Source organism: Falco punctatus (assembly GCF_963210335.1).
Source record: "Falco punctatus genome assembly, chromosome: 17".
Lineage (NCBI taxonomy): Eukaryota > Metazoa > Chordata > Aves > Falconiformes > Falconidae > Falco > Falco punctatus.
The window spans coordinates 5709827-5727893 of record NC_137597.1 but is presented as its reverse complement, the minus strand read 5'-3'; the positions used below and the strand labels follow the sequence as shown (position 1 = coordinate 5727893).

At 43.7% G+C, this 18067-nt stretch overlaps 1 protein-coding gene across 2 annotated transcripts; it reads left to right on the top strand.

The window, feature by feature from the left end:
* Positions 1 to 1511: 1511 nt before the first annotated feature.
* NUCKS1 (nuclear casein kinase and cyclin dependent kinase substrate 1) lies at positions 1512 to 17972 on the top strand. Of its 2 annotated transcripts, none has more exons than XM_080367664.1 (8): positions 1512 to 1758; positions 9818 to 9867; positions 10921 to 11026; positions 13078 to 13133; positions 13558 to 13710; positions 13960 to 14112; positions 14930 to 15079; positions 15773 to 17972. In XM_080367664.1, exons 1-8 carry the CDS (start codon positions 1742 to 1744, stop codon positions 15970 to 15972), a joined length of 885 nt encoding a protein of 294 aa, XP_080223790.1. In that variant the 5' UTR covers positions 1512 to 1741; the 3' UTR covers positions 15973 to 17972. The 2 variants fall into 2 exon arrangements, with proteins under 2 accessions (XP_080223790.1, XP_080223791.1); XM_080367665.1 differs by having other exon boundaries at positions 1517 to 1758; positions 14933 to 15079.
* Positions 17973 to 18067: the final 95 nt, after the last annotated feature.

Below are 18067 nucleotides of genomic sequence, written 5' to 3'. Positions count from 1 at the left end.
GAATGAGTCTCTTTAGAGATTCCAGTGCAAGGCAAAGTGCCTTGCTGTGGCAGAAGCTGCCATTTTAATGGACTGTGGAAAACTTTTTATTTTTCCATGGCAAAAGCAGCTCCTCCACTGAACAACACGAGCAGTTTGGGGGTTTCTAGGGAATTTAAAGACCCAAAACCCTTCCCTGGATGTGGAGTAAGTTGTGCGTGTTCTGTCTACCGACTGCTCCAGGGAGAAGCGGCGGTGGCAATAAAATCGGTTCTGATCGTGGAATCTGCACCAGCTTCTTATTTTCTGCATTTCTTTGTAAGAAAAATCTTTCATACCGAATCAGTGTAAGAAAAAAAATTAAAAAAACATCGAAGCCCTGTGAAAATAGAGATGCTTGCAGCTGTATCGCAAACCCCATGGCGCGCACGGCCCAGGGCGGAGCGGGGCCGGTTGCTGCCGGAGCCCCGGGCGGTCATGGAGCGCTGCCAGGCCTCTGCCGCTGCACCGGCCGGCCCGGTGCCGTAGCCGGCTGCGTGCCGCTGCCCGGCAGAGCGCTCTGAAGCGCGGCCCTGAATGGCGGCAGCGTGCATGACAAAGGGGCTGCGGCAACCGGCGCGGCGCTCTTCCCCGCCGGGCCCAACCTCCCCGCCTCAGCCGCGGTGAGCGCTGCCCGGCCCGCACCAGGCCCCGCTCCGGCCCCTGCAAAGGCCCCGGCCCCCGGCGAGCAGCGAGGCGGGGCCGCGGCCGCGCCTCTCCCGTTAGGAGGCCGGCCTGAGGGGAGCCCCGGGGGGGGGGCGGCGCGGGCCGCGGTGAGGGAAGCCGGCGGGCCGCGGGGCCCTGCAGGCCCGTCCCGAGGCCCCGGGGCTGTGCGGGCTGGCGCGGGGAGCGCGGCGGGCCGGGCAGCCGCCGGAGGGCACGGCCGGGGGAGCGGCGCTGCCGGGCGGGCCCGGGGGCGGTGCTGCCGGGCCCTCGACGCCCCCGGGGCCGCTGCGAGGCGGCGCGCCGCTTCCCCGCGTTTTCCCTCCAAAACCACGCCAGGCCCCTGCGCGGCGAATCTGCCGGCCGGGCCCCGAGCCCCCACCGCGCCCCGTGCGCCGCAGGGAAAATGCGGGGCGGGGGCGGGCCGCGGCGGCGCGGGCCCTGCGGAGCGGGACGGGGCGGCCTGGCGCGAGACGGCGGCCCGGGGGCACCGGGAGCCGGTGGCGAATCTGCCGGCAGCGGCGCAGCCCGCTCTGCCGCTCAGAGCAGCTTGAGCGTGTGGGGCGTCCTCGCCCCTCTCCCCTCCCCGCGGGGAGAGTGGGCAGGGTCTGCCCGCCGTGATGGTTCGAACTAGCCAATGGGGCGCGGCGATCTGCCCGCCGCGGCCAATGAGCGGGGGAGGAGGTGGTGCCAGCGGGGTAGGCTGCACCGCCCCCCGCTCGCATCCTCTCGGCGGTGCGAACGCGACCATTTTGCGGGGGGGATCGGCGAGCGGCGGCGACCGCGGCGGCGGTGGAGCGGTGACCGGGGGCGGGGGGGGCCGCGCAGCCCTCGCAGAGGAGCGGGTGTCTCCCGCGGCGGGGCGCGGGCCGGCGGCGGCAGCGCCTGAGGGGGAAGAGGCGGCTCCGGAGGCGCGGCCTGAGGCGCTGGGCCCAGGGCTCCCGCTCGCTCCGGGGAGGGGACGGGCGACGCCGAGCCCGCACCAGGCGACCGTTTTTTTTCCTCCTTCCCCTCAGCGCTGGGCGGCGTCCCCCGGGCCGGGCCCGAACCGCCGGGGAAAATGTCCAGGCCTGTCAGGTGAGTCCTTGGTGGAGCGCGGAGGCCCCGCTCCCGCCTCTCCTCCCACCCGCGGCGCCAGCGCTGCCTCCCTCCCTCCCTCCCTCACGGGCCCGGCCCCCGGCGGCGGGCCGGCGGCGTAGGCCCTCCCGCCCCTGCAGGCCTCGCCGCAGGCCGTGCTCGGGGAAGGGGCAGCCCGTGGTGAAGCGGGCCGGGCCCCAGCGGGGCGGGGAGGCCGGTGCCCCCTCGGGGGAGGGCAGGCGTGCGGCGGGGCTCCCGCAGGGCGAGGGGCGGCTGCGTGGCCTGGGGCGGCGAGCGTGCGCGGCGGAGGGGGCAGGGAGGCTGCGCGGATGCAGCATGGGCCGCTCGCTCTTGTATTTCCCCTTTTTCCTCACAACTTTATATATATATATATATATATATTATTATTATTATTTTTTGTTATTATTGCTGATTCGCTGGCCGGGCGGTGAGCGTGGCCCTGGGCTGGCCGGGGGTGCAGGGAGGCGGCGGCGCGTTTCGCTGCGCCCTTACGGGGGTGCGAGGGGGGTGCGAGGCGGAGGCCTCGATGGAGGCCGCGTCCCGCGTCCCACATTTTGTAACGGGAAGAGTGAACCTTAGTGATCCACCGTGACCCACTTCGTGCGGAGACAGGCGGTGTGCGCCAGCAGGCCTCTGTCGCAGCCCCCTGCACCCCCTTCCAGGGGAGAGGCGGGGGGGGAGAACGACCGGGAAGGGGGGGGGGGGGGGGGCAGAGCAGACCGCGCTGGCTGGGGGAGGGAATGTGCCTGCAATACGCCGTGACCAGCGAGGGTCTGGAGGAGAGGGGCTGTGCATAGAAGTTAAACCACGTTTAGGGGAGGAGTTCGGAGGAGCCGCCCCCTCTGGTAGGAACAGCAGTGAACACACGCCCTTTCCCTCTCGCCCGGTAGCTTAACTGCTTCTCTCGGGTCGGTTTCCTCCCGGTGTTTCCCCCTCCCCACCCGAGAAGGCCTATTTTAGATCGTGGAGAGGAGGAAACCGAGGGCCGTTTAGCTAAACGGGCTGTCTTCTCCCCACCAGTGAAGGAGGTAGGTCGGGGTGTTTGTGTCTTTAGTTAAAACGGCGCTGAAGCATGGAGTTGCAGGGTAATCTTAACCGCGTTGCTGAATCGCGGTAACTTTGGAAACCTACGGTGTAGAGAACTTGCCATGTGTCTGAAAGTTTACTGGGGGGCAGGAATGTATTCTTCTTTACTTTTCTTTGGAAAGTACTCGGAGAGCGAACTTGTAGTTTAAGTTGTCTTTATAGAAAAGAGGTTTCATAAGGTCTTCGTTGAATGCTCTGATTTTTTTTTCGTTCTCAAGATACTTTTAAGTAACTGGTTGTACTTATGTTCCATGGAAGCCTGATCTGGGATGTGGATCCTAGGTATTTTGGATCTTTTGGAGTAATAAACACAAAACCAGTTGCAGCTGTAAAACTTGACAGGTGTACATTTATAGGTTATAGTCTTGATATTTAAGTAATATCTCTAATATGCTTATTAACCTCTAATATGAGGTTAAAAATGGAAGCTAGGACCGCTTGCTAAGTAGGGGAGTTTGGCACAGTGATTTGTCAAACAATTGGGGGGTTTATAGCTCTTCCTTAGATCAATAGTGTATACCTGCATGCAGAGGTAAGGGCAGATTAAGCTTAAAGTTCCAGCCTTAGGGAATTGTTTCATGTCAAAAAGGTGGATTAATGGGACTGCTCTGAAGCATCCGTCTTTGGCCTTTTGCAAGGCAGGATGTTGGACTAGTGGTCTGATCTTGAATGACAGTGCCTGTGTTCTGAAATACAGTGGTGTGACTTTGCTGCTCAGGGTGACATTTCAGTGTACATTCTGCTGGTGATTTACTTACCGGCACTGGGCTCTTGCTACAGGTAAGGGAAGTTTGTATCTTTAGAAGTATAGCTTCTAAGGTTTCTGTATTAAATAACTTCATAAGCGACAGTTTCTAAAAAATAATAATAATTTCAAAATAAGATATATATATATCTCCACAATCTGCACTGTTGTGAAAGATCTGACTTGTTTTACCCTCAGTTGACAGGCACTGGGCTACAGGAGATCAGGTGCCAAAGTCCAGCAGGCTGTTAGTAGCAGAAAACTTTTTGGCTTGTGTCAGGAATAGATCTAGCAATGCGCTATTTAGCTGTATTTAATAGCCTTTCAGGAGGAAAAAATGAAAATATTCAGTGGCTAATACATTATATTGCTCTACTGGGTAGTAACTGGAGAACTCTCCTAATGGATTTAAACCTAAAACTTTTTAAATTGTATTTTTTGTCCTAGTTATCTCAGCATATTGTTGGTAATACGGAAGTCTGGTGGAAGGTTCCTCATCAGAATAAGATTTAGTGTTGGAAAGGTTTTCCTTTATTCAGAGGTCTTTGAATTGATGTATTACGTCTGCTAGTCTAGTGAATATGTGCACACCTGAAACAATGAACTTAATAAAACCCATCATATATCCCCAGTTTCTACTCCAGTTCTTGGTGGAAGACTGCCTTAAGTCTGAGTCTGGTTGTTAAAGTCAGTTTCTTAAAATTGTTAAATAGTAGTGATAAAGTCCTGGTATTTACAGGCTTCATGTGTCTGGCACTTAGAGCCAAGTACTTTCTACACAATTAAAGTTCTCCTGCATGGATAATGATGGTATCTGCACTATTGTTAGAAAACAGCAAGAAGTAAAAAGTAAGGGTACTTACAGTTACAGAACCTCTGCATCTTGTGGCTAACTCTTCTGAAGTACTGCAAAGAGCATTTGGAACTGGTGGCTACATTATTATAGCCCATCTATACTTGGATACAAATGAAATAAAACATTCTGAGCCACTATTTTTGTATACAGCATCAATTAATATGCTTTAATTAAGAATTTTTACTTTAAATTTGATGGAGCTTGCTTCTGCTTTTCCTTGCTGGTCACTTTCACTTGCTGGTACTCTTCTCCTGCAGGCATTGCAAAATGAAACAGTGTGAGCAAGTATGGAAATCACAGGGTGGTTTTGTATGTTCATTTTAAGATTAAAGCCAGTTAGAATTGATCTATCTCAGTGCTTCAAGGCTTTATGTACTTAATTTTGCTTTATTAGTAACTCTTGAATCCCAGTCTTGCATTGGCACAATGGTGGAAGGGTGGTCCTTTGAAATTTTACTTGCAGGGAAAATATTTATCTATTAAATTTAACTTGTCTTGTTGCCAGTGTTGTACCTGGACAATGTAAAATACAAGTATTGTGATGCTAGAAAACTTCCCTGGGGTAGCGGGAAAGCAACACTCCCTTGGGGACTGGCGTTTAACTTGAGGAATAATGTGTGGTAGTGTCCAGGGATAAGCTATAGGCGCTTTCCAGATAAGTAAAAAGATGTGATCCTTGCTCTGAAAGCTTCCAGTCTAAAGAGAAACAGAGAGCAAGGCAGAGGTACAAAAAAAAAAAAAAAAAAAAAAAATCAGAATACCAGGAACAATACAGGTTGCAGAATTGATTTGTGTGTGTGCGTTTTTTTGGGTTTGTTTTCCCCCTCCTCCCCCACCCCCTGCTCTGCATCAGAACATTGCTGTATTTTAAAATCTTCTCAATTGTGGTTAGGTTCAAATGGAGGATGGGCACAAGACTGCTTAAACTGTTGCTGCATAAATAATTTAATTACTTTATGGAGTTTCAAGTCATGTGTATCCCTAAAAATTCTGCAGATACCATGAGCAGTGCCTAGTCTTACAGACGTTTGGAGTTACACCAAGTCCAGACCCAAACAATGACCTCTGTAATTGGGAACCTCTAGTCGGTGAGTCTTGTCTGAGTACAGTTGTGCCAATTTTTAAATAGACTAACACCATAGTGACGTGTTTTAGGTACATAACTGTCACTAGTTTTCGATGTTTCAACTCTCATGCGTAATTGTAAGTGAATGTTCATTTAAGGCCTAAATCTAGCACTGCATATTTTGTTCTGCACAACTTTGAAAATACCTCTAAGGAACATATCCTATCTATATCTATTTTTTCTTACCTATGTATAAAAAAGGCATCAAAGGGGTGCTTTTAATGACAAAACTTACTGATAATATGCTGACCTCAAAGTGGGACAACTTTATCAACTGGAATGAGAACCAGAAAGTGAAAATGACCACTCTTGTCTATGCCAGGCTCGCACTGAGCCTTTACAGTGATGAAGGGTCCATAACTTACTTCATAGATGCTTAGCTTGATGGTTATATTGGTTAAATGCTGTAGTTAAAATAATAATAATAATTATAAAAAATCTCAGTAACCATTTAATCTGTCATTCATTTTACTTGCCTTGTTGAGTAAGAGTTGTGTAAGGTTGATACTTCTACTGATAACCATTTGACCTAAACACTCCTCTTCAGTGCACGATGAGATCAGTTACTAGTTTTTTGAAGACTCTTTCTAGCATTGCTTTTCAGAAGTACATGTGTATTTTTTAAACAGTGTCTTTACCTGTGGATTTTAACGCCTGTGGAAATATCTGGGGATCTAAGCATTCCCATTTAAAAAAAACAAAAGCTTTCTAACTGATTGTTAATTTGTATTCTGACATGTTGACTTAAAGACTGAAGGTTTAGGGACCTCACTAGGTGAGGATGGGGTATCACTATGCAGTCCTGATTCGGTTGTATAGGCGTTAAGCAATCCTTTTACATCATTACATGCTTTTCGTCATTTCAAAATTTCAGTTTGGTAGGCTCAAAGTATGGCTTGTAGGAATTACTGTGCAGTTCTGATTTCTTATTAAATTACTTGAGCATTACTTTGCTAAGTAAATGCTTCTGATGTAACATGTTGATGACTTAATAGATGAGTTATTCTTTATTGCAGAAATATTGGACTGACAGCTGTTATTAAAACTTAAGCTGTCGGGACTTCTCTATATACCTTTCCTCCCCCAGTTCCTTCTCACATGCACACTTTAAATGTTAAGCTGAATTAACAAGTAAGTTACCTTAAAATTTCAGTGCCTGTTTTAAACCAGATTGAACAATATCCATCCCGGATGTCTACTGGACTGTCTTTATGTTCAGTCTAAATGAATTTAACAAATAGTTTTGTTTTTTATGGCTGGCTGCTTGCCTTAACATTTAGGTTTTGCTAGTGGCTAGAGAGACTTTTCATTGACAAAACCAGCAACATTTTTTTTCCTGGCTTTTAACTCCAGCAAACTTTAACTCCTGTGTTTTTATCACCTTGGTGTGATGAAAGATGCAGTCTCTCTTTACAGATTCGTAGTTATTAAGCATTGCCCATCATTGCTGTTGACAGTTTTAAAGAAAAACCTAAGTTGATCTACATGGGATGAAAGACAAGAGTGAAGTGAGGAGAACGGCAGATGCAAGAGCAGTTTGTTTCATGTTTCTGCCTCTGTGAGCTTCTCTGGTTCTGTTGGGAAGACTTGCAAGTTTCTATCTTTAGTAATACCAGTATAGCTATTCCTTCTTTCCTCCACCCTTCTCCTTGCCCTGCAAAACAAGATAAAGCAAGCCAAACATTAATACAAGTGTCACTGCTCCTGTTCATCAGGTAATGAGAGCCTCGCACGGTTTACTTTCTAGCTGAAAACACAGGGTGCAGTGCTTAGGAAGAGGAAGGGTGTTTTCCATAGGGACAATGTATGTCTTTAATGTTTTACCGGACTCTTGTTACATTTTCAGTACCTGATCTAATACGGGTCTGACTGAAATGAGCAAGATGAAGCTGTGTATGACCAACTTGCTACAATGTGGTAATACTGCAATTTCCACCTTGCTTGTTTGAGAAGTGATGTCAGAAACCATTGTTTTACAAAGCTGCTAGAACAAAATATCTGGCAGTTCTACTTCCCCCTCCCCCCCGCCTCCTTCTTTACGCTTTTAGATGAAAAAAACCTAATACCTGATCCTTACACTGAATCAGACATCTTACTTAGTAACTTTATGGTTCTTAACATGCTTACCAGAATAAATTCAGTGTTTTCGCATGTGAGATGGATCAGGAGGCAATCTTCAGGAAGGCTGCCTGTTGGAATAGGAATTTGAGGCCCTGGATGGTATGCCATAACAAGCTTGCCAGTAGCTGTATTCCTAAATCAGTATTTTACCATATTCGGGCTGTGGGTGAGCGAGCAGTGCTCTCTGTAGCACATTGCTGTTGTACTTTGCTCCACTCACGCCTGCTCTGAAGCTTGGATGGTATTCAACCTGTAGAAATCTAATGACTGGTCTAGCCTTCCTTTTGTTTGCTTGTTTGTTTTGGGGGGGGTTGGTTTTTTGAGGGGTTGGTGGGGTTTTTTTGTTTTGTTTTTAAGAGGCTTGGCCTAGGGTTGGATGAAAAACAATTATATTCCTTCATCTTTTGAAGGCTACTGCTGTAAGCCATGAACAGAAGTACTTGTACAGGAGGGCAGCTTATAATTGATTTCGAATGGATCGACAGCCAGAACAAAACAATGGCTTTTGGGGTGTCTTTCAGCTAAGGGGTCTTATCAGCAATGCATGATGTTAATCACAAATGCAGTTTGGTTATGGGAACCGAATGTGGAATTCAACAGCTGGCGCTCTGCGGTGCGGGACAGGGGAAGGGGTTTGTGGTTCCTGTGCTGGATGGAGCTTGTGTTGGCTTCTCTTTGCAGGTCCTGAAGGCTGTGATGCTGGGTAGGTCACTTAACCTACTGCTTGACTGACTTTTTTAGCTGTGGAGGTGAGATCACGTGCTGATTACTGCAGAATCAGATTAATCATTGGCTTTGGGTCAGAGGGATTGTAAAAAGTATGTGCGGAGGGGTGTCTGAATCTCTGGCGCCTTTTTCAGCTGTGCCACCTCCTCCTATTGCACGTCAGCTGTAAGAGGTGGATGTTTGGAGTCTGAGGCATTACCAGCTAGAACTCAAGTATCATTCAGTTGCATAGCTCTCTTGGTTCCCTTGAGTAGCTGTATTACAGGGCAGTTATGTCTTGTCAGTGAAGTAGGTGGGACAGGTGCTGAGAAAACAGCCAACGATTACTGACATCTCAGTTTTTAGGTTTCAGAAGTTAGAGAAATGGTTCTAATTTTGTTGGCAAGTGAGGTATTGGTTTCAGTAATAGCTGCTTGTGTAGATAACTAATTTTGTCCAGAATTGACCATCACATTTTCACTGTTAATGATAGATACCTTGTTGCCTGTGCTAGTTTCAGTTTGGTTAGGGAGCAGAGAAGGTGCTGATGAGGTAAAGAAAGTATGGGTCTGTGCTTATTCACTAGCCAAAAATGCAGGTTGGGTGAAATTCCTATCTTCTTTCCTTGCTGAGCCTAGTGATAATTAAGCATTGTAACAGCTCTCTTACATCTTGTTAGGGCATCAGTGTAACTAATTGAGAAAGCTCCTAGAAGTCCCCAGTGAAAACTTAAAATACTTTAGAAACAGGGATCACATGGGAAAACAGAAATCTCGAGGAGAAGGTAAGAGAGCAGGCATGATTATATTGAGCTGTGAGAAGCAGAAATTAAAAAAAGAGCAGTTCAGACATGTTTATCTAATTAATGATAAGACTTGTGTACTTGTTTTATACCTAGAATCCTAGTCTTAAATATCATAGATTTGAGACAGGGAGTTAGGGGGAGCTGTGGCTTAAACTTCAGGCTGATGTGTTCTTTAAATGTGTCTTTAATCTTGGGGTAAAGACATCGCTTTAAAATAGTGTTTTCACTAGTATAGTGGTATGCGATGATACATGTATAGTTTTAATAATGAAATAACTGCATAGCGTAGGTTAAGATGGCTCTTCCTGGCTGCAGTCACGAGCCATAAGAGAGTGCTTCTTATCAGAAAGCACTTTCAAATTCAGAGAATATTCTAATACCTCCTTAGGAAAATGCTAGAATATACTGTGTGTACTAATTTCTGACTTCAAAGGTATAGTTGGCTTATTTGTAAGAGTTTTCATGGGATGTTTTTGGGCTACATATCCTGCACTGGAAGAAGGATATGGCACTTTTTTGTAACTTGAAGAAAGCTTTTTGTATCTCTGAGATTATTAATTGCTAATTATTGTATTCCCCCCGGCTTTTTAACAGGAACAGGAAGGTGGTCGATTACTCCCAGTTTCAGGAATCAGATGATGCTGGTAAATGACTTTTTTCTCAACAATATAATATTCTTGGGCTAGAGCAGTTCATTTATTGCTTTACATGTTAGTTGTTTTGCTTCTAGTTACATCTTTAACTTAAATTCTAATGAATTTCTGCTCTTCACAGCCTGAACTGTTAATAAGTATTTGAAAATATAATGATGCTCATATGTTTTGTATTAAACAAACAATGGTGATAGAAATCTTATTATTTAATGCTTGTATTGTTGTAGTGCCTTGAGGCTGTTGGCAGCAACTGTCTTCTTCCTTGGTCTATGTTATGTTCTGTGGCAGAATCTCCCTGATGCCACTTTTTTTCTACAGTAAAACACATTTTCAATTTATTTTAGTGGACTCTACTTACTAATCCCATAATGTCAGGCATTTTTGTGAATTGCATCTAAAAAAATATCTTTATGTTCTGTGTGAATTAACAAATTTTTCTGGAAACCATATGGAATATGTTTTGTGGTTTTAGAAAATAGGCATACCGCTACTGTTTGCAAAATGAGGTTGCACTGATCAATAATGGAAAACAATTACATGTAGTTCTTAATTGCAGTCCTGTTACTTATATCGTATAAGATGTTGTGTAATAGTTGTAAAAAGTTACTTTGTAAGCTACTATATAATGATGTGCTTTTTCCTATCGTAGGATAGTAAATAGTTTTTGCTGTTAAAAGCATGTAGAAATATGTATGGATATTAACTTTTAATAGGTTTACAAAATAACTCTGTTCGTGACTAGCTGTAAAATGAGCTACTCTGTCCTTTTGTGAGGCTTTTTATATGTTTCCTAATACTCCTGTGTCAGACTTGATTGTACGCAGCATTTTTATTGTGCTGTTGGCAGAAGAAAAGGTAAATCACTAGTTTAAGACAGGACTTTGCTTCTATAAAGTTTTGTTTGAAGCTTTGTGGTCTGTTTTTTTTTTTTGAAGGGCTTCTTTTTGATGTGCATGAAATGGTCAGTTTAAGTTATAGCTGAGGAAGTCAGTTTGCTGGGAACTAGGAGTTTGATTCAAAACCATTTTGTACTGTCCCGTCCAGATGAAGATTATGGAAGAGATTCAGGCCCCCCATCCAAGAAAATCCGTTCGTCTCCCCGGGAGGCTAAAAATAAGAGGCGATCTGGGAAGAATTCTCAGGAGGACAGGTAAAAGAAGCACTTAATCTGTTACGAACGTATCTCCAAACCTTGTTCTTTATGTGGGGAGCAGTATCTTCTAAGAGCAATGATTGTAAGTGGAATTCGAGGCCTGCAGTGTAAGAAGATACAGAGCTCTCAATCACAGAGCTTGCATAACCAGCTTGGACATTGAGGTGGTTCTTTCTTATCTGAGTAGACACAGAAATAATGTGTAAAGTACTTGTTATTAGCACTTTGTCATTAAAACAGTTTCCCAGAGCTAGATAGGTGGAATAGGAAGGAGTATGATCCAAGTTACAAAAATTGGCAGCTGGCATGGTTATCCAGGTAAGTTAGCAGCAAGATGCATTTCATTTTCCATCATTTTTTCAGTATACTCAGAGCATTCCTGTGGTTAAAGATTAAATGGGATGGTACAGTGGCAGTTAGGAGTAGTTAGGCTATTTGTTAGTTTTGCGGTTCTTCTATTTCTGGGTTTGTCTAATTCATAAGCAAAGTAACTGGCTTTGATAACTGAGTAGCTCCAGCAGTGGGTGGGAAAGGGCTCTCTTCTAAGTGATGCCCTACGGAATAGTGAAAGCCTTTCCTTGTAGAGTGAAGGTATTTTCGTTTTTACAATAATTATGGTCAGCAAATGGTTGCTATAAGACTATTAAGCCAATTAACTGCTTTCATGACAGACATCAGCTTCAGGGATGGAGGTTCTGCCAGCTAGTTCTTACACTATAAGCCCAAGGTGTCTCTTTATTCTGTTGCACCGTTTGCTGGGATGTACCTAACTTATTGGCAGGTATGCTTAAGAGGCTTCCCTGTTGTGCTCCTTTTCTATAAATTGAAAGCTGAATGTAGGCATGGGAATATTTGCACGGACCACTTGCTATTGTGAACTGGGAGGGAGAGACTGTATTCGCCATGGTAAATGCCTGTAACACCTGAAATCAAAGATTTAATGGGTGTGACATATAAAGAAATTGGGCTAGGCAGCTCCCAAAGCAACTAAATAGTTGACCTTGATGTCCTATTAGCTTTGAGGATTTTTAAGTATGTAAGAACATTTCTATGTGTATTACAAACATTGCAGAGGGCTGGCATGTAAAATGCACTCACACATTTCAGTGACTGAAACACACAGTTGTCTGTATGAGACTGAAAACAGATGGGCCTGAGGGGCTGTAATGTGGCCAGTTATCTAAACTGAGTTCTTGAGAAACGTTGTGTGTCGGCTCCAACTGCCAAATTTGAAAGTAGCAGAGATTTGATCTATTGTATTTCTTGACCTTGGCAAACTCAGCAGTTCAGCTGTTCCCAAAGCACATGTTGTACATCAGTGGCCCTCGAGAGACTATTCACCATTTCTGTTTAAAACACTTGTTTACTCTCTGATTGGAGTGCATGTTCTTACATGCTGGAAGGAGAACCCTCTTTGGACAGTGGTAGTGAGTAATGATAGAGGTTTGGATAAAAACAGAACATTAGTACCTGCTTGATAGGGACACCCTCTGATGAGGGTTGAAACCGCTAGAAGGGAGCGGTGAAGCTCCATCAGAGCAGATCATCCGAGAGATTGTACACCAAATATGTGCTAGTGAAGTGCTGCACAGCAATGTACACAGAATGAAGGAGTCAGGGAAAACAATGACATAAAGACAAGTGATGGCTATAAATCTATTCAGAATTAAACTTTATTCCATTTATGGACTCAGCCATGCATTAGCATGTAAAACTTCAGAATTTGAATGGAAAATGGAAGACATCTGGATTATTGGTAGGTTTCAGAGTGAAGTGCATGGTTCAGCTCAACCTTATTATTTCCTGGTTGGTTTACTTGACTCCGTGTAAGTTTGTATGTGATTCAGAGTTTGAATATTATCTTTCCAACCATGATAACTACATGTACAGCTGAGTAATTCTGAAGTATAACGTGGTAATGTCTAGAAAAAGTGCATATTCCCAGTCTAGAGATCAGTTTGCTTTCTGAAAATTGATATTTTTCATACAGCACTGACTGAAATCAAAGTTAAAACAGCAGTCAGACCCTGTCTTCCTCTCATTTTCAGTGAGGATTCAGAAGAAAAAGATGTGAAGACTAAGAAAGATGATTCACACTCAGCAGGTAACTAACTACATTGTACAGATAGTGTATCTTCAAAATGAAGACCAGTTTGTAAGAGTTACTGGTGTAGGATTTGACATAGGAAAGAAAATACTCAGAGTAGAGAAGCATGCACTTCTCTAATACACTTATCTTAAACTGGGTGCTGCCTCTACTGCTCTTACTTCCAGCCCTGATTTGGGATAACATTTTTTTGTGTGTAATATGATGCTGCTATAGTTTGTCTTCACAGATACATATAAACATATATACGTGTTAATCTCTTCCCTGTATGGGGTAACAGATTTTTTTTTTGGTGCAATATGATGCTGCTATAAAGCTTATCTTCACAGGTAGATAGTTGTATGTTAATCTCTTCCCTGTAGTTCTTGTCCGTATTTCAGAATGATAGAAGAAACTTCATATTTGTACCTTTTCCTTCCAGATGAAGATTTTGGCAGTGAAGATGACGACTTAGGAGCAGATGATGGCAAAGCTGACAGTGATTATGAGAGCTCTCAAAAAAGCAAAAAAGGAAAAAAGGCTAAACCAGAGAAGAATAAGAGAGCAGCCTCCAAATCCAGGAAAAGGCCTGCAGGTAAAAAAAAAAAAAAGTCGTTGCTAGTATGTGCAGTGGAAGATATTGCACATGATTATTGTTGGGTGACTACAGAAATGTGCTTATTGGGTTTAATGTGACCATGCTCTCCTAGTAGCTCAGTTACTCAGCGAGTGTCTTGATTAACTTTCTTGCGAATAACTCGACCTTTGTCTTGCCCACATGCTACCTCAAGACAAGTGGTTTGTATTCTGTATCTCCATTATCACTTGGTGACTTTTGCTGCAGAGGACAGTGAGGACGAGAAAGAAGACCATAAAAACGTGCGTCAGCAACGACAGGCGGCATCCAAAGCAGCTTCTAAACAACGAGAGATGCTTATGGATGATGTGGGTAGTGAGGAGGAAGAACAAGAGGATGATGAGGCACAATTCCAGGAGAGTGAGTAAATGCGACTGATTTTAACTTTTTACAATGTGACATGGGTATAGTACCACACGTGAGCTTATGGGTCTGGCCAGGCAGCAGAAGGAGCAGTTTGCTTTTTGACTGCAACAGTGAAGACCTAAGTTGTCCTTTTCAGTAACTTCCTTATTACTGTGTATCTTTCCAACAGATCAAACTTGGGGTTTTCATGTCTAGAATTCTTGTTTGAAGTTTCCAGCAAAGATGTATGTGTGTCTCTATAAGCAGCCCTAAAGGATTATTGTAAAGTTCGTCATGCTTTTTGCTGCTGCTTGCTATCCCATTGGTTTTTGAGGCATTGGTGCTACTTTCAGATGATGCAAAAGTACTTTATCCTTGATTGATTGAAGTAGGACCTTCTGTTTCACAAGAAGAGATGGGTTCAGCTAGTAATGAACCGCAGTAAGTTCCTCAAGTTCTGAGTGCAAACATGATTTCAGAATGGAGTAACGGTATCATTGAAAAGATCCCGTAACTTCTCCCTGTCAAGAGATTCTCTTTATTTTGAGATGGGTTACATATTAAGATGGAGCATATTTTGAGGACCTCAAAACGCTTTACTGTTTGTAACTGCTACACTAGTGCTTTATCCCTACCAGTGTAAAATCTTCTGCTATGTCAAATTTCTTTAGCACAGTAGAAGCAGATAGGTGGAATCGCATAAGGTTGGTGAGTCCTGGTTTCCTGTCTCTGCAGTTCAACTTGCAGATCTCTCAACTGTATCTTCTCTTCTCTTCCCTTTCTTCCCCACACCCTCCACACCCCCCCAACTTAAATTTCTTTGTGCTTTCAGCAGATTCAGGAAGCGATGAAGACTTCCTCATGGAAGATGATGATGATAGTGACTATGGCAGTTCAAAAAAGAAAAACAAAAAGGTCTCCAAGAAATCCAAACCTGAGAGGAAAGAAAAGAAAATGCCGAAGCCCAGGCTAAAGGCCACAGGTGAGTCTATGCAAAGAAAGTTACATGGTTTGCTTTAGGGGTTAGTATTTTTTTTTTTTTCTCCTACAGAAGACCCGATAGAAATCTAGGGGTCGGTAGGCATTCACATGTAATGGTGAAGGGCTGATTCATGTATCGTCATGATTCATGCCATGATTTAAGGCAGCACTATGAAATAATAAGGTGGCTTTAATTCTTAAATAAGAAATTGAGTTGGTATCTATGTCTCGTTGGCAAAAATTGCCTAGATTGCAAAACTTTCCCTATTGAGATGCCGCAGTCTTGAATTTCTGTGTATCGTAGCCAAATAATACAGTTTGTGGACTTTGATGTTTTCAGGGTGGAGGAAGGTGGAGAAATCTGAACCAAAGGAAAATTTGATTTCTGCAGGAAGTCTATAATCATAATAGCAACGTATGTACTGGTTTGACAGGAGGCTAGTTACATTCATTTATGATGTCATATCCAGTAATTTGTTAGGACTTGCAATTAAGTAGCTTTTAAATCTTGTTAGTTAACTTTTCAGTTCAGCTTTACTAATATGCAGTGCCAAACCCACTGTGTGTGGGGTATGGACAAAACAAAATGAAAGCTGCTACCAAAGTGTCTTGTAAATCCTGTTTATATAAAGTCTTGTGATGTTTTAGTCTTTGTTGCTGATCGTAACTTTTATAAGCTTTTTCTTTTTTTCAGTGACCCCCAGTCCAGTGAAAGGCAAAGGGAAGGCAGGCCGCCCCACAGCTTCCAAGGCAACAAAAGAAAAGACCCCATCCCCCAAAGAAGAGGATGAAGAGCCTGAAAGTCCCCCAGAAAAGAAAAAATCAGCCAGCCCTCCACCAGAGAAGTCAGGGGATGAGGGATCTGAAGATGAAGCACCCTCTGGTGAAGATTAAATGGCAGTTGAGGAAATCTTTGTTTAAAAAAAAAAAAAGAAAAAAAAGAAAAAGGAAAAGAAAACATACTTAGGGGTAGAACACGGTTTTGGCTGTGGCTTGACTCATGGGCTTTGAATGCTGTCTTTACTTTCAGCTGTTTAATACAGTGTATCCTTTTTTTAATAAGAGGAAACCCTTATACAGTAATATTTTGAAGTCAATGTTCTCTGTTGGCCATTCCGTTCTCCCTCCCCCACCAAATCTGAAAGCCATTTGAGACAAATTAACAGACCACTTAAATATATATTTTTTTCAAGGGATACTGCAGTTGTGAAGCAATAAGGTTTGAGACTGATACGTGGAAACCATACTTACAAATCGTTAAGTAGAATAGATTTCCCAGTGCTGGTAAGAGTTCCTTAAAACTATTCTGTATTTGATTATGTGAAAAAAATGAACCTACGCTTTAACAGACTTCTGTTGATACAAGTTCACTCTCAGAAAAAATGTAGTTGATACGAATTCCAGTTGAGGAAGAGGAAACATGGGGAGGAAACCTGTGTTTCTTGGATTCAGGCACGTTTTTCATGGAAAGCAATCAAGAGACTTGTAGATGGTCCACTGTCTTTTATTTAGAAAAGACCCTCCAATTAGGATGCGAGATCTTTTGTCTTTACTGGATAGAATACTATTCTGCTTTAGGCAAATTGCAGCTCATCCTGTACAACTCGGATACACAACCTACAAGCTTCTCACATCCATTAACCCTATTTTATTTCTTCCAAGGTTGACTGTAGATGGTCAGAATAGGGAAGAGAAATCGAAAACAATTTTTAAAACTCTGGTTTCCATTTGATATTATGGAAGATGTCCCAAGGAAAAAAAAAAATCAATGGGTAGCATCAAACTAAATTCTTTAGCTTTTGGGGCGAGGGATGTCCTTTTATAAATGTGAAGCAAAGGATTCCTGTAATGCTCTGGTCAGTCTCGGATCCCATGAGTCACGCTTAAGTGTTTCTCTTCTCTCCCTCCATCTGTCCTCAGAAAGGCTATGTAGTCATACCTCTCAGCCTCTCCAGCTACAGTGTTGGACAGCAGACTTCCATCGATAGTGATCATCGCCACGATGCCACTTCCATTTCTTCATCCTTCCATCCTACAGCGTGGGAGGCTTTTGCTCCCCCATCGACATGTCTGCTTCTGACTGTTGGTCATCATTCTGCTCCCTAAGCCTGAGAAGTGCTGAATAGGGACAGTATTAAAGGATGAAGCTGGGAGGAAGGGGAGTTTGGAAGCAGTGTAGCAGGGCTATCATTTTATTAAAAAAGCAGGATGTCTTTTGAAATGCAAGACACTTGAGATGTGTGTGGTGGCATTTTAATGTGTTTTTATGAAAGCAGCCATATCCTTTTTTTTTAACTTCAATTAAACTTCACAAGCCTTGGTTATCAAACCCTAATATGGAGGTTGCTGCCATGTTTGTTGGTGGAAATACTGAAAACTGGACCTGCCGTTTTTCTTTTTTTTTTTTTCTTTCTTAAACCCTTTGTGCTTTCTGTATGTTGCTCACAGTTATCTTATAGCTGACAAGCTTTGCATCTTTTTTTTTTTTTTTTTTTTTTTTTTTGTCACAGAACTACACATTTTGTAACCAGCCTCTTGAAGGTAACATAAGGCAGCTAATTAGTTGGATTTCTGGTGCACATACTACCAGATTTTTAATCCTCTTTGGATTTTAGAGAGCTTTTAGGTGTGATACACTAATATGACCAGAGGAAGGACACTTGGCTGAATGGCGTAGGGAGCCTGAAGATGTTGAGCACAGTGTGGAACCTAAAATGTGGAACGGAATATTAATATAACAGCCGAGTGATTGTCTTGTGTGATTCATAGCCATGAATTTTATTGAGGCTGGTAAATTACTTTACCTTGGCTTATAATAAGTTCTCTAACATTCTTTACTATAATGAAACTACTGTTGCCGTTACAATAAAGATGATCGGTGTTTCCATTGTAAATCTTTTTTTTTTTTTAAAGTGGTTTAATTTTGCAGAACAGCTTAAGGCTGGAGTCAAGTGTCAGTCTTGGAAAAAGAAACCAATGTAATCCCCTC

What these genes read in the sequence shown, in the direction of transcription:
- NUCKS1 (XM_080367664.1), top strand. An exon ending in AGATGATTCACACTCAGCAG is followed by an intron (nt 13,134 to 13,557) that starts GTAACTAACTAC and finishes TTTTCCTTCCAG; the next exon opens with ATGAAGATTTTGGCAGTGAA. An exon ending in TGAGGCACAATTCCAGGAGA is followed by an intron (nt 14,113 to 14,929) that starts GTGAGTAAATGC and finishes TTGTGCTTTCAG; the next exon opens with CAGATTCAGGAAGCGATGAA.